The sequence below is a fragment of the Amblyomma americanum genome, chromosome 1 (genome assembly GCF_052857255.1).
Source record: "Amblyomma americanum isolate KBUSLIRL-KWMA chromosome 1, ASM5285725v1, whole genome shotgun sequence".
NCBI classification, from domain to species: Eukaryota; Metazoa; Arthropoda; class Arachnida; order Ixodida; family Ixodidae; genus Amblyomma; species Amblyomma americanum.
Window position 1 is genome coordinate 533,636,167 of NC_135497.1, and position 15,984 is coordinate 533,652,150.

The 15,984-nt window shown below is 45.6% G+C and overlaps 1 protein-coding gene across 8 annotated transcripts in view; it reads right to left on the reverse strand.

Annotated features, from left to right (window-relative positions):
• The window catches only part of LOC144116279 (uncharacterized), a 37,848-nt gene that overhangs the window by 7,432 nt on the left and 14,432 nt on the right, over positions 1-15,984 (reverse strand). For 5 of the 8 annotated variants that reach the window (XM_077651006.1, XM_077651004.1, XM_077651003.1 and 2 more), the window contains 3 exons: positions 10,914-11,205; positions 6,836-6,943; positions 2,905-3,084 (listed from right to left, as the gene is read on the reverse strand). In XM_077651006.1, coding sequence (XP_077507132.1) covers positions 3,041-3,084; positions 6,836-6,943; positions 10,914-11,205 — 444 coding nt within the window. In that variant the 3' untranslated portion in view covers positions 2,905-3,040. Of the gene's footprint in view, positions 1-2,659; positions 3,085-6,835; positions 7,218-8,483; positions 8,586-10,913; positions 11,206-15,984 lie in introns of those variants that run through there. The other 3 variants (XM_077650999.1, XM_077651001.1, XM_077651000.1) reach the window with 2 other exon arrangements.

The following is a 15,984-nucleotide window of genomic DNA, read 5'->3' on the forward strand; positions in this document are numbered from 1 at the left end:
TCCTCCTGAAGTCGTTGGACTGTCGCAGTGCCCGGTGAACAAATTGCGTTTTCATTATTTGTCTCTCTGTGTGTTAGTGCACTTTAGGTGCAGGTATTTTGTTAAATTGCCATCTCTCTCTATTGTGACTGCATGAGTTGCATTGTATTTGTGAATCTCTTTGTATGTGCTCGTACGAGTGATTGTAAATTCCTCTGTATTGTCTCTTATCTGTATACTGTTTTTTTTGTGAACTTTGGGCTCCGAACTTTTGGCTCTGGCTTGCGTCCGGCGAAAGCGGGACACCAAACGACCAACCCTCGTCACTTGGTAGCTGGTCTCCGGCTGAGCTTGCCACGCTGAGTCGAAGGCATATCCTCTGTGACCGAGACCGCTACCCCCACACGCTCTTAGGGTGTCTGGGAGCGCACGCAGAAGTGCGCGAAGTGGTGACACCGTCATAACTTTGTCTACCAGTGTAATGTGCAATGAATGAGTTTTCTAGTGGTACACATTTATTATTTTATCATTACTCATTACTACTGCTGCAGTAAGCATTCATCCACTCAAGTCCCCATAGTAAATACAAATATTGATTAAGTGGAATGTTTTCCATGTTGCACAAAAAACTCCAATAGGCAGAATGTGTACGTCAGCAGTTGTTCCTCAAAAGGTTCCTGTGAATGTATCCAAGCAGGGCACACGAAAACTCAAAATTTAACAAAATGCCCTTAGCCAGTGGCATGCACGACCTGCAGGTCACACAGCAAACCATACCATGGACCAAGCGAGTCTGTGGTAGTCTGCCTCCATGTGCACCCCAAGCTGCACTTCCTCTACCAGCTTACCATAAAGTTACAACATTACAACAGAGTCCATTCTCTAGGCGACCGGGCAGGCCCAAAGATGAGGACATGTGGAAAGGAGCAAGAGCCTCCGACCTCTCTACCCCCTCAGGTTAGCAGCATTGTTTGAGCTGTCGCTCAGAAGGCAGTTTTGGCCACATTATCTATGGGATTACATGTTCATCTCTAGTGAATGTTATTCCTCGGAGTTTCGTGCTACAAAAAGGATATCACTGGTTTTGTTACAAGTAGAGCGCTCAGTTAGTGTTGTAAAATTTGTACTGCGAAGTAAAGATACAAGACTTAATTTGGAAATGCACGAATACACGACCAGCACAAAGGAAATTTTAGTACTTTCCTTTTTAATTTTCAAAACTTTTTTATCTTGGAATTTTTGTGTGTTCTTGGGCCTCTGTGTTAGGGAAGGTTAAGTGTACATCTTAATATACATCAGAACCTACTCAGCAAAAAATACAGAAACAAAGAGCTACCTTGCAACACTAGGCTCTGTGACTGATTCATGTGTTAGCAACAATCGCTTGCTAGCTACCGTATTTATACGATTTGAAGTCGACCCGCCTACATCTATTGCGTCCAAAAAAAAGAGGGCGTGCTCACAAGCGCATTCCGAATTTGTAGACTTGCGCCATCGTTCTATTACTCCCGTTGTCATCGATGCTGCGATCCCACAGCACGTCGTTCTAGCGTCGTCGTCCAGCGAAATCATCCTCTTCGCAAATGAACACGGCACGTCCCCATCCCGCGAATTCCCACACTTAGTAAAAAGCTGCACCACAAACATCGCGAGGAACTGCTGAGAAATTTTGCTTCGTTGCAGCCGACATCCGCATCACCCATTCCGAAAAGTCAAACTAGAGTCACCATAGAGTTCTTTGTTCTTTTGACGTAAAGAATGACAGACATCTAGAATGCTTACCAGGCCCAGAGCACAAATGATTGCCGAAGCACCACATTCAAGACTGGTAAAACCTCGGTACCAGTCAAGTGAAATGTGTCAAAAAGAGCCAAAGAAACCACGTGTGAGCGGTGCTGGCTCTCCGACCAGTTACCAACACTCCTTGGAAGCGTGGTCATTTCGAGTGGCGTGCCACCGCAATTGAAACAGCAGCCCTTCCAGCAACTATCGACACTTCCATGAGCACCAAGTGTGCAGTTAAAAGTAAAAAAAATGAAGAAAAAACATTCTTAACATGTGTGCAGAATGGCTGAATGCTACTGGACAGAGCCGTAGGTGAAATGTAAAATTGGAACCACGCTGTAGCATCCCTGATAAATCACTTCTGTCGCATTTCTTTATGCCATGCTTTGATTTTGACAGTAAATGACGTCCAATGTGCATTAAAAGCGGCATCTAGATTTGCATATTTGCGAACTCCTAGTTGGGTTCTTTATAATGTAGCAGATATAATGCAACACCAGCAGATCCGAGAGACTGTGGATAGGACAGAACCAGTTATTTGCTACTAATAAACAAAAGGAAATCTGAAAACATGTTCACAGAATGATATCTAATTGTGCCTAAGTGGGAGGTGATTTCAATTCTGACCGTTGTCCTTGTCTGCAATTAGATAACAGCTACACCTGATGAAAGCACGCATAGGAGACAAGCTTATTATCTGAATGTATACTTAGACTTGGACATGCTTGTTCTTCAGATATTTTGTGCATTCTGTCTCATGCAATAATGCACTGCATTCTGTGCTGAATGTGCTACTCTCCCCACAGCTAAGAACACAACCCATGCTCATGCATGTTTTCTCCAGTCCAAATGTAATAAAAGAAAAGAACAGACACACATGAACGTATCCACGTACCTTGAGGGTGTTGATGAATGGCACCTCCAACCGGTACTCTGCCACTCGCTGTGGGCAGGCATTGCAGAGGTTGAGGTCGACATGCAGCGACTGCTGCTCGTGCTGGAAGGCTGCATCGAGGTGGTCTCTCACCAACCACCTCAAAACAATCTGGTGCTCGACAAATGCCCCCAGTCCCAGCAGCGTGTCCAATGAGGCAGAGAGCAGGGCCGTGGGTACAGCGCTGCGAGAGCCATCCAACCACCCGCCACGCCAGGGAGTGGTCCCGGATGACCAGCTTGAGGATGAGGCCGCCCCAGAGCGAGGAACCATGAATGCAGCCAGTGCAGTGGGGCAGCTGCCGCAGCACTACCTGTCTTCGAGTGATAGTCGTTCATCACCTCACCCAGCAGCATGGCAGGCATCTTCTTTAGGTTGATCAGCACCTGGTGGGTTGGTTCAAATTAACAAAACTCCACTGCATTTACCAACAGGAATTTAGATAAATTTTTCAAGCCTCGAGAGTACTAAAGCACTTCCTGTTGCTTATTCGGAAAGAAATTTCACCGCGAATAATGCAGACTGGTTGTCTTGTATGTAGCGCTGTTAGGCACTGTTAATGTCTGCTGTTCCAATGCTGTTTCCATGACATGATCCAACTACTTGCTCAGGACGTTGCCAATGGAGTTCCCACTCCTCTTTTCTCAATCCATGGCTGGCAGCTTGGCAGTTAACTTGCTCCCTTCCTACGTTTTCAGTCTTCAACTCAATTCCATCACACACAGCATAAAACTCTTGGCACTTACAGGGCTAACCCCCAGTACTTTACCAAAGAAAGCAACTACCCCTCCCCACTATAAGAGGTGCTACATTGTTCACTGACCATCCTGCTGCTTTTTTATACACCCTTCCCATCTGTCACAATATTTGGCGCATTTTCGAAAAAAACGGGCGCTGCGCCTAAGTAATCGTGCCCGCGCGCGGTAAAATAAAGCAAAAACAGCGGGGAAGGACTCCCCGGGGAGTGCGTAGCTTTGAGTACTGCTGCAACTCAGCTCGCCGGCGGGGCGCCAAAGTAAACATAGACACGCGCGGCGTCGATTTTTCTCAAATGTCGAAGTTTTTGCTCGTTGACGGAAAGGGGTAACCATGACATGGCCGGCACCGATGACTTAGCATGCCGCGAATGACCTAGATTGTTCTAGAAGGTGGTTTCCGCGCTCAACCAATGGGGTCACGCGCCCGGTGCAAGGAGGAGTTTGTGCAGTTGAAGCGGCGTGTGTGCGCAGCTGCCCTGGCGCGAAGAACAGACGCGGACGGCGCCTATAAATGAGGGGCTTCAACCGCTGTCTGTTAGCCCGAGCCGCCGTTTAAGCTTCCGAGAAGCGCGTCCGCTCGACTCCCGGGAGAACACCACTCAACCAGCCAAGGACGGACCTGCGAGGCAACGTGCGCCAGTCTGCGGATCGGCCCCGCCGTGCTCCTGAAGTCGTTGGACTGACGCAGTGCCCGGTGAACAAATTGTGTTTTCATTACTTGTCTCTCTGTGTGTTAGTGCACTTTAGGTGCAGGTATTGTGTTAAATTGTAATCTCTCTCTATTGTGACTTTGCAAGAATTGCATTGTATTTGTGAATCTCTTTGTATGCGCTCGTACGAGTGATTGTAAATTCCTCTGTATTGACTCTTAGCTGTATACACTGTTTTTTTTGTGAACTTTTGGCTCTGGCTTTCGTGCGGCGAAAGCGGGACACCAAACGACCAGCCCTCGTCGCTTGGTAGCTGGTCTCCGGCTGAGCTTGCCACGCTGAGTCGAGGGCATATCCTCTGTGACCGAGACCGCTACCCCCACACGCTCCAAGGTTGTGTGGGAGCGCACGCAAAAGTGCGCGAAGTGGTGACACCATCATAAGTTTGGCTACCAGTGTAATGTGCAATGAATGAGTTTTCTAGTGGTACACGTCTATTATTTTATCGTTACTCATAACTACTGCTGCAGTAAGCATTCATCCACTCAAGTCCCCATAGTAACTACAAATGTTGATTAAGTGGAATATTTTCCATGATGCACAAAAAACTCCAATAGGCAGAATGTGTATGTCACCAGTTGTTCCTCAAAAGGTTCCTGTGAATTTATCCAAGCAGGGCACACGAAAACTCAAAATTTAACAAAATGCCCTTAGCCAGTGGCTTGCACGACCTGCAGGACACACAGCAAACCCTACCATGGACCAAGCAAGTCTGTGCTAGTCTGCCTCCATGTGCACCCCAAGTTGAACTTCCTCTACCAGCTTTCCAAAAAAATTACAAGAGTCCATTTTCAAGGCAACCGGGCAGGCCCAAAGATGGGGCATGTGGAAAGGAGCAAGAGCCTCCGACCTCTCTACCCCCTCAGGTTAGCAGCATTGTTTGAGCTGTCACTCAGAAGGCAGTTTTGGCCACATTATCTATGGGATTACATGTTCATCTCTACTGAATGTTATTCCTTGGAGTTTCGTGCTACGAAAAGGATATCACTGCTTTTGTTACAAGTAGAGCGCTCAGTTAGTGTTGTAAAATTTGTACTGCGAAGTAAAGATACAAGACCTAATTTGAAAATGCACGAATACACGACCAGCACAAAGGAAATTTCAGTACTTTCCTTGATATTTTTAAAACTTGTTTTATCTTGAAATTTTTCTGTGTTCTTGGGGTTCTGTGTTAGTGAAGGTTTAGTGTATATCTTAATTTAAATCACAACCTACTCTGCCAAAAAATACAGAAACGAAGAGCTACCTTGCAACACTAGGCTCTGTGACTGATTCATCTTTTAGCAACAATCGTTTGCTAACTATCGTATTTACACAATTTCAAGTCAACCCGCTTACACCTACTGCATCAGAAAAAAAAGGGTGTGCTCACAAGAGCATTCCGAAATTGTAGTGTTGCGCCATCGTTCTCACTATTGCTGCCGTTGTCATCGCTGCTGCGATCCCACAGCACGTCGTTCTAGCGACGTCGCCCATCGAAATCCCCCTCTTCGCAAGCGAACACGGCACGTCTCCATCCCGCGAAATCCCACACTTCGTAAATAGCTACACCACGACATTGCGAGGAACTGCTGAAAAATTTTGCTTCATTGCAGCCGACACCCGCATCACCCATTCCGAAAAGTAAAACTAGAGGCACCATAGAGCTGTTTGTTTTCTTGACGTAAAGAATGACCGCCATCTAGAATGCTTACCGGGCCCAGAGCACAAATGATCGCCGAAGCACCACATTCAAGACAGGTAAAACATCGGCACCAGTCACGTGAAATGTCTCAAACAGAGCCAAAGAAACCACGTGTTAGCGGTGCTGGCTCTCCGACCAGTTACCAACACTCCTCGGAAGCGTCGTTGTTTTGAGTGGCGTGCCACCGCAATTGAGACAGCAGCCCTTCCGTCAACTATCGACACTTCCATGAGTGCCAAGTGTGCAGTTAAATGTAAAAAAAGAAGAAAAAAATCATTCTTAACATGCGTGAAGAATGGCTGAATGATACTGGCCAGAGCCTTAGGTGAAATGTAAAATTAGAACCACACTATAGCATCCCTGATAAATCACTTCGTCACATTTATTTATGATGCCATGCTTTGGTTTTGATTTTAAGTAGAACCCCCCATCCCACTTCGAATTTTCAAACTACAAAAAAAGGGTAAATTTACAATCTTGTAAATACAGTAAATGACGTCCAATGTGCATTAAAAGCGGCATCTAGATTTGCATATTTGCGAACTGCTAGTTGGGTTCTTTATAATGTAGCAGATATAATGCAACACCAGCAGATCCGAGAGACTGTGGATAGGACAGAACCAGTTATTTGCTACTAATAAACAAAAGGAAATCTGAAACCATGTTCACAGAAGGATATGTAATTCTGCCTACGTGGGAGGTGATTTCAATTTTGATCGTTGTCCTTGTTTGAAATTAGATAACAGCTACACCTGATGAAAGCACGCATAGGAGACAAGTTTAGTATTTGAATGTATACTTAGACCTGGACTTGCTTGTTCTTCAGATATTTTGTGCATTCTGTCTCATGCAATAATGTACTGCATTCTGTGCTGAATGTGCTACTATCCCCACAGCTAAGAACACAACCTATGCTCATGCATGTTTTCTCCAGTCCGAATGTAATAAAAGAAAAGAACAGACACACATTAAAGTATCCACGTACCTTGAGGGTGTTGATGTATGGCACCACCAACCGGTACTCTGCCACTCGCTGTGGGCAGGCATTGCAGAGGTTGAGGTGGAGGTCGACATGCAGCGACCGCTGCACGTGCTGGAAGGTTGCATCGAGGTGGTCTTTCACCAACCACCTCAAAACAATCTGGTGCTCGACAAATGCCCCCAGTCCCAGCAGCGTGCCAAGCGAGACAGAGAGCAGGGCGATGTCTCTGTTGACAGGGCGGGTGGCCAGTGGATAGGCCTCAATGGGGCTGGGCATCAACCACTAGAAAAGCCCCCTTCCACAAGGCTCCATTTTTTAAGCCGAAAGCCTTTAATGGCTCATGGTCGGCCAGAAGTGCCGATCAGCAGGGACGTGTTCACCTCACCTGCCAATAAAATGATGCCATCAATACTAAACAAAAAGCATTAAACTTAATGAGCAAAAAAACAAAAAAATGAAAATGGTAACGAATGCAAAAAATAAACAAAATAAAAAACAAAAAATTCCGCACAGGAGTCGTGGAAAACAACCCGCGTTCTAGAAAGTTCCATGGTTTGGCATTCCTGCGGGTAAGCAGACTTAAAAAAAATTAAGAAATCAAAAAATCAGAAGTATTTAAAACGAAATGGAAAGCAAGGACTGGGGGCAGGAATAAATTGCTCACACATCTGATGGTCATCGCTTGGGTCGCTGAAGAAAAAAAAAAAGGATGAGGTGAAAAAATACAAGAGAACAAAGGGAAGCAAGGAATAGAGCCAGGTACAATCAGCAACGCAGAGAAAAAAAGGGAAAAGAAAACGAAAACAAAAACATAATGAATGCAAAAATATATAAAAATAGAAACTGATAAGTAAACAAAACAGAAAATACAATGGGTACAGGAGTCATGGAAAAAAACCCGCATTCTTGAAAGTTGCATGCTTTCGCATTCCTGCTGTAAGCAGACTTAAGTGCCCTCAATTTTTTCTCTACCTGCTTCACACCATGCGTGGCCCACCTGCACGGCAATTAAATAATAGAGCTGGTGCAACATGAACCCTCAGAGCCTGTGCAACATCACCCCGCTGAGCCTGTGCCAAATTTGAAAAAACTAAATATATCAATAAAGCTGCAAACCCCTGGGCTATCTGCAATTCTTCCCTTCGCCATCATGAGGTTATTTACTCCCAAGAACTATGCAATTAGGACAGGAACATAAGCACATATGGGCATGTTCAGTACAGGTCGGGTATTTAAATTGGGTTCCTCGGGAACACTGGGTTACCACTTTATTTTTTTACTAATCACACCATCATACATATAACCATATCAATTATAGAACACAAGTTGGAAGCTAGGGTGGAAGCCAAAGCACAGCATGCACAACATTCATTATGCTTGATGAACTGCATGCAGACACGCACAGTCCCTTAACGCATTTCCATTATTTTTACAATGAGCATGATTTACAAGCACACAGTCTTCGCATGCAAACAGCCCGTTGACTTTTTTTTTTTTTTTTTGAAAATGCACTCCCAAGCATTTTCTCTTTTTGGGCGAGAAAGCTGTCCAACGGTAGCTTTTCATAGCATGCTGCAATGGAAGCAACCCTGATGCATTGACAGTCGTGAGGGATGGCAAGACATTGGCATAAATATGGAAAAGGGCTCACAGTTCCATTGACCAAGCTGCGTGGTAGAAGTTCTCCAGGGAGATGTAGTGACCAATAGATATTACAGCCGTACAAGGAGGGCACATTATGCGGTGCATATCACTGCAAGGGGAGCATTTTACGCATATTTTGGACTCCACGTAGGTCACCGTCGATTGACAATTGTAATAGATGTTGACAGTCGGCTCAATGTAAACACTGTCCAGTAACAACTGACAAGCACATGGGCCATCCTCCGAGAGACGTGCAGTGCTACCACAACTGCTTTCACTGTAAGACGTTTTATTCAAGATACCATCGAGCACACTGGCAGAGTGTGGGGACCGCTTGTTTAAAGGGCCGCAGAAAGGGTTGTTTGAGCTTGGCTATAAAATGCTTGCACTATGTAGAGTACAGGCCACCGAGCGTCAGTGCCACGAACGAGACCTAAAAGCGAGCAGGAAATTTACAATACATTTTTAAAAATTCCTGCTTTCGCACCTTGTGGAGATGTACGATGCCGGGCTTTCGTGCGAAAACCTGGCAAATGACGTAACACCATGGGAGTGACGTCAGAAGCCAGGGGTTACCATTGGTTCAAAGTGCCCAATTCTTTCTGACGTCACGCGCTACCGCGGCTGCTCAGCGCGCGCTGCAGCTGGCGGAGGTAGTGGAGCGGCCAGGTGCGTGGGGCTGGCGGAGGAGCGCCGCTGTTTTGGCGTGCGAGAGGAAGGGCCGCAGTGAAGGGCTCTGGAAATTTCGACCACCTGGTGGGATTCTTTAACGTGCACTGACATCGCACAGTACACGGGCCTCTAGAATTTCGCCTCCATCAAAATTCGACCACCGCGGCCGGGATCGAACCCGCGTCTTTCGAGCCAGCAGCCGAGCGCCATAACCACTCAGCTACCATGGCGGAAAATTCGTTTTTGAGGTAAGGAAATGGGGCAACTCTCACATCTCCATGTCTCCGTGGACAACTAAGGTCTCAGAAAGCATGCAACTCAATGTGCATATGTCATCGGTTCGAACCTCTGTTGCAAGCTAGCCTTCAACTTGACTAAAACATATAAGCTATAGGCAGAGAAATGCTAGGACACCACCAGGAACGGTACATGACGAACGGCTTGAAATTTTGGTGCGAATGCAGTCTAGAATGCTGCCACCACGTTGAGGTCAACCATGTGATGCCGTCGCTGGGATTTCAACTTCAACTGGGGTATGTGTTGCTGAAACCACCATCCTCGCTTCGGCGGATAAGCGGTGGCTCAGTGGATAGGGCGCTTGGCTACTGGTCTGGAGTACCTGGGTTCGAACTTGACAGCGGCGGCAGCGTTTTGGTGGAGCCGAAAAACAAAGGTGCCCCTGAGCTGTTAAAGATCCCGGGGTGGTCGAAATTATTGGAGCCCTCCACTACGGCACCTCTTTCCTTTCTCCTTTCCCCAAAAACCAATCGTTAATCTCAATTTTTTTCTTTAGGCCATGTTTCTTTCAATAATTCCTGTGACATCTCTTTACACTTTCTTCTGGGGTCTTGTGTGGGATACCACTTCCTGTGCGGTCACAGTTTGCGTGGATCTTCCGGTGACGGCTTTTCGTTCGCATGAGGCATATAATGCTTTTCCATTGAATGAAAAAAAATAAAAAATAGCTGCGGTTCAACTACTGCTAAACCTGGTTAGAGAGCGAAAGCTGTGGTGAATCTGGCAAATAGACGTGGCTTGGCGTGTTAACATTCGCGTTCTGCACACTGGATAGGCTGAGCACCCACTCTGCCAACCTAGCAGGTGGCGGTTAAATTAATGGTTGATCGCAAGAGGTTGGTCACCCAATGAATGCTGCAGCCTGTTGCTGCAGAGCGGTGTGCCTGCCACAATGTTGTAAGCGCTAAAGTGTGCAGTCCACATCTCTCTCTCACAACCGCGACGTACCTGAAAGTGTGACTGAGGCGTCCCCTGTTCCAGGGAGCCAGTTATGAGCTTTGCTTCCTCAAAATCATAGGAGCAACAATTATATCAGCGTTTTATGCCTCTAGTGACCTATACTGAACTTTGAACTTGCAGCCATCGTTCAACTGCAGAAACCGAACGTGGAACAGCATAAGAGAGGTTAAATTTTAAATTATTTACTAGTTATATGCAAATAGTGTGGAAGAACCTCGTTTGTATGTTTCCGGTTCAAACAACTGCCCAAACATTTGGGGTTTCAGTGACTGTTGCCTTCCCTTGTACTTGAAGTCATTTTCAAAACCAAAATACTAGTTTTGGATCACACATTTTTCCGGGGAATAAGTCTTCGCGTCGCATTTAAAAAAAAAACTTATGACAAGGTTCTACTGAACCACATGGTGATCCGTGTTTCAAAGTAAAGTCTTTCACATTATTACAACGAGAAGAAAACCTGGTACTAAAAATTTGGTGTCTGCAGTCCTCTCATTTCACACTGACATACCCAGATCTTGAGGATGCTGCAGATGGCAGTCACAGTGGAGCAGTAGGCTCGGACTGCAGCATAGCAGAAGAGGGTGCCATGGGTACAGCGCTGCGAGAGCCATCCAACCACACGTCATGCCAGGGAGTGGTCCCGGATGACCAGCTTGAGGATGAGGCCGCCAGAGAGCGAGGAACCATGAACGCAGCCAGTGTAGTAGGGCAGCTGCTGCAGCACTACCGGTCTTCGCGTGATAGTCGTTCATCACCTCGCCCATCAGCATGGCAGGTATCTTCTTCAGGTTGATCAGCACCTGGTGGGTTGTTTCAAATTAACAAACTCCTCTGCATTTACCAACAGGAATTTAGATAAATTTTTTAAGCATCGAGAGTACTAAAGCACTTCTTGTTGCTTATTCGGCAAGAATTTTCACCGCGAATAATGCAGAGTGGTTGTGTTGTACGAAGTGGTGTTAGGCACTGTTAATGTCTGCTGTTCCAATGCTGTTTCCATGACATGATCCAGCTTTGATTTAACTGCTTGCTCAGGGCGTCGCCAACAGAGTTCCCACTCCTATCTTTTTTCAATCCAAGACTGGCAGCTTGGCAGTTAACTTGCTCCCTTCCTACGTTTTCAGTCTTCAAGTCAATTCCATCACACAAAGCATAAAACTCTTGGCACTTACAGGGCTAACCCTTAACACTTTACTAAAGAAAGCATGTACCCCCTTTCCCATTAAAAGAGGTGCTATATGGTTCACTGACCATACTGCTGCTTTTTTATACCTTTCCCATCATAAGTTTGTCTTCCAGTGTAATGTGCAATGAATGAGTTTTCTGGTGGTACACATTCTATTATTTTATCGTTACTCATTACTACTGCTGCACTAAACATTCGTCCACTCAAGTCCCCATAGTAACTAGAAATGTTGATAAAGTGGAATGTTTTCCATGCTACACAAAAACTCCGATAGGTATAATGTGTATGTCACCAGTTGTTCCTCAAAAGATTCCTGTAAATGTCTCGAAGAAAGGGAAAAGAAAACAAAACATAATGAATGCAAAATATATAAAAATGAAAACATAAAAGCAAACAAAACAAAAAATACAATGGGTACACAAGAGTCGTGGAAAAAAACGCGTTCTAGAAAGTTCCATGCTTTCGCATGTCTGCACGCAAGCAGACTTAAGTGCCCTCAATCTTTTCTCTGCCTGCATCACCCCATGTGTGGCCCACCTGCGTGGCAATCAAATGACACAGCTGGTGCAACATTACCCCGCTGAGCCTGTGCCAAATTTGCCACAACTAAATGAATATAATACAGGTGCAAACCCCTGGGCCATCTGCAATTCTTCCCTTCGCCATCAAAAGGTTGTTTACTCCCAAGAACTATGTGATTATGCCAGGAACATAAGCACATATGGGCATGTTCAGTACAGGTCGTGTATTCAAATTGGGTTCCTCAGGGACACTGGGTTACCACTTTATTTTTTTACTAATCACACTATCATACATATAACCATATCAATTATAGAACACAGGTTGGAAGTTAAGGTGGAAGTCAAAGCACAGCATGCACAACATTCATTATGCTTGGCGAACTGCACGCAATCACGCACAGTCCCTTAACGCATTTCCATTATTTTTACAATGAGCATAGTATACAAGCACACACTCTTCTCATGCAAAAGCCCGCTAACTTTTTTTTTTTTGACAATACACTCCTAAGCATGCTCTCTTTTTGGGCAAGAAAACTGTCCAACGGTAGCTTTTCATGGTATGCTGCAATGGAAGCAACCCTGACGCATTGCCAGCCATGAGAATGGCAAGACACTGGCATAAATATGGAAAATGCCTCAGAGATCCATTGCCCAAGCTGCCTGGTAGAAGTTCTCCAGGGAGATGTGCTGACCGATAGGTTTTACAGTAATAACCATGCAAGGTGAGCATCACACATATTTCGTACTCTATGTTGGTCACCCTCGACCGACAAAAGTGATGGATGCTGATGGTTGGCTGAATGTAAAAGGTTTATGGTTTATGGGGGTTTAACGTCCCAAGGTGACTCAGGCTATGAGAGACACCGTAGTGAAGGGCTCCGGAAATTTCGACCACCTGGGGTTCTTTAATGTGCACTGACATCGCATAGCACACGAGCCTCTTGAATTTCGCCTCCATCGAAATTCGACCGCCGTGGCTGCAATCGAACCCGCGTCTTGCGGGCCAGCCAGCGTTGCGGCTGTGGCTCAATGTAAAACTGTCCGGTAACAGCTGGCAAGCATGTGGGCCATCCTCAAAGGGACGTGCAGTGGTACCACAACTCCTTTAAATTGGCCCAGGAGGAATAGAAGCCTGGCAGGGTTCTTTTTTTACAGCAACAGCTGTTAAGGCCCTATTGCTTGGTTACACGATACTGACGTCGGCGTAACATGGAGTTCGAAGTGGGAAAGGAATGCAGATGCCCATGGATTTGTCACAGCGTAATGCAGTGACGTCACATATGCAGTGCTGCCTCACATACATGCATGAGTGAGCATGCATGACAATGCATGATGCACTGTCACATGTGGATGCACAGCTGTGCATTTAGGCATGCCTATCCTACACCTCTGCCCCAAGTCCACACTCCAGTTATGCCACCCCAGCCAGAGTTACTAATCACTCTGACTACCAACAGCTATCGCACTGGCTCAGCTGTCACTGAAATTCTCATCTCCACAAGGATTAACGTGACGATTTTTTGTTTTAATGAATATAACCCACAACACACTCCATGTGAAAAATAAGCCCTGCGACCACTTTTGCACTTGTGCTACAGTTATAGTAGAACTTTTTGTGTTTTGAACTTGTATGTTGTTTCAAGGATGATTCTTGGCTATATTTTGTTCTCAACCTCCCACTGCGTTGCAACCAGCAATTGTGCTGCTACTGCTCTGTAATCTACTTCTGACTATCATATTGCAATTCTTTATTTCACAATATACCTCTTTGTTTCATAATTTACTGCTTGGTACTGCCCAAGCTGTGCTTGGTTCACTAATGTGCTTCTTTCTGCTCTTTTTGTGAGCATATTTTCAACTTTGGGTTGTAATCGTGCAGTGTGTTTTAATTCACATTCACCTCTTTATATTGTTTTACACCGAAAGCTGATGTACCTTTGGTTTAGCCATATCGCCCGTCATTCTACCATGGAATCTACAATGCTAGACATAAGACCTCAATTAGTTAATTAATTTAACTTGACTGCATTCAATCGAAGTTCAGTGAATTATATTGAATGTTTGCCACTGCCACGGTTGGCAGATGGAAAGGCGAAGAGAGGAAAATCTCGCACTCAACATTTAGGAGAGAAGGAGAAGGTAGAGAGAGACCGGTGGGACGTGACGGGCAGCTAGCCCAGAAGGAAGAGGCTGATGGGACGAGAGGAATGCACAACCACTGCACAACCGGAATGTGGTTCCATGGCAGAATGCAGAGAATACTCAGCATTTCTGGACAAAAGCATTTTCGACCAGGAAGCTAGCCCAGAAGGAAGAGGCTGATGGGACGAGAGGAATGCACAACCACTGCACAACCGGAATGTGGTTCCATGGCAGAATGCAGAGAATACTCAGCATTTCTGGACAAAAGCATTTTCGACCAGGAAGCTAGCCCAGAAGGAAGAGGCTGATGGGACGAGAGGAATGCACAACCACTGCACAACCGGAATGTGGTTCCATGGCAGAATGCAGAGAATACTCAGCATTTCTGGACAAAAGCATTTTCGACCAGGAAGCTAGCCCAGAAGGAAGAGGCTGATGGGACGAGAGGAATGCACAACCACTGCACAACCGGAATGTGGTTCCATGGCAGAATGCAGAGAATACTCAGCATTTCTGGACAAAAGCATTTTCGACCAGGAAGCTAGCCCAGAAGGAAGAGGCTGATGGGACGAGAGGAATGCACAACCACTGCACAACCGGAATGTGGTTCCATGGCAGAATGCAGAGAATACTCAGCATTTCTGGACAAAACCATTTTCGACCAGGAAGCTAGCCCAGAAGGAAGAGGCTGATGGGACGAGAGGAATGCACAACCACTGCACAACCGGAATGTGGTTCCATGGCAGAATGCAGAGAATACTCAGCATTTCTGGACAAAAGCATTTTCGACCAGGAAGCTAGCCCAGAAGGAAGAGGCTGATGGGACGAGAGGAATGCACAACCACTGCACAACCGGAATGTGGTTCCATGGCAGAATGCAGAGAATACTCAGCATTTCTGGACAAAAGCATTTTCGACCAGGAAGCTAGCCCAGAAGGAAGAGGCTGATGGGACGAGAGGAATGCACAACCACTGCACAACCGGAATGTGGTTCCATGGCAGAATGCAGAGAATACTCAGCATTTCTGGACAAAAGCATTTTCGACCAGGAAACCATTTATGAACGGAATTTTTTCATATAATGTAAGATTTCAATAGAACACAACGTTGTAAGCGCTAAAGTGTGCAGTCCACATCTCTCTCTCACAACCGCGACGTACCTGAAAGTGTGACTGAGGCGTCCCCTGTTCCAGGGAGCCAGTTATGAGCTTTGCTTCCTCAAAATCATAGGAGCAACAATTATATCAGCGTTTTATGCCTCTAGTGACCTATACTGAACTTTGAACTTGCAGCCATCGTTCAACTGCAGAAACCGAACGTGGAACAGCATAAGAGAGGTTAAATTTTAAATTATTTACTAGTTATATGCAAATAGTGTGGAAGAACCTCGTTTGTATGTTTCCGGTTCAAACAACTGCCCAAACATTTGGGGTTTCAGTGACTGTTGCCTTCCCTTGTACTTGAAGTCATTTTCAAAACCAAAATACTAGTTTTGGATCACACATTTTTCCGGAGAATAAGTCTTCGCGTCGCATTTAAAAAAAAAACTTATGACAAGGTTCTACTGAACCACATGGTGATCCGTGTTTCAAAGTAAAGTCTTTCACATTATTACAACGAGAAGAAAACCTGGTACTAAAAATTTGGTGTCTGCAGTCCTCTCATTTCACACTGACATACCCAGATCTTGAGGATGCTGCAGATGGCAGTCACAGTGGAGCAGTAGGCTC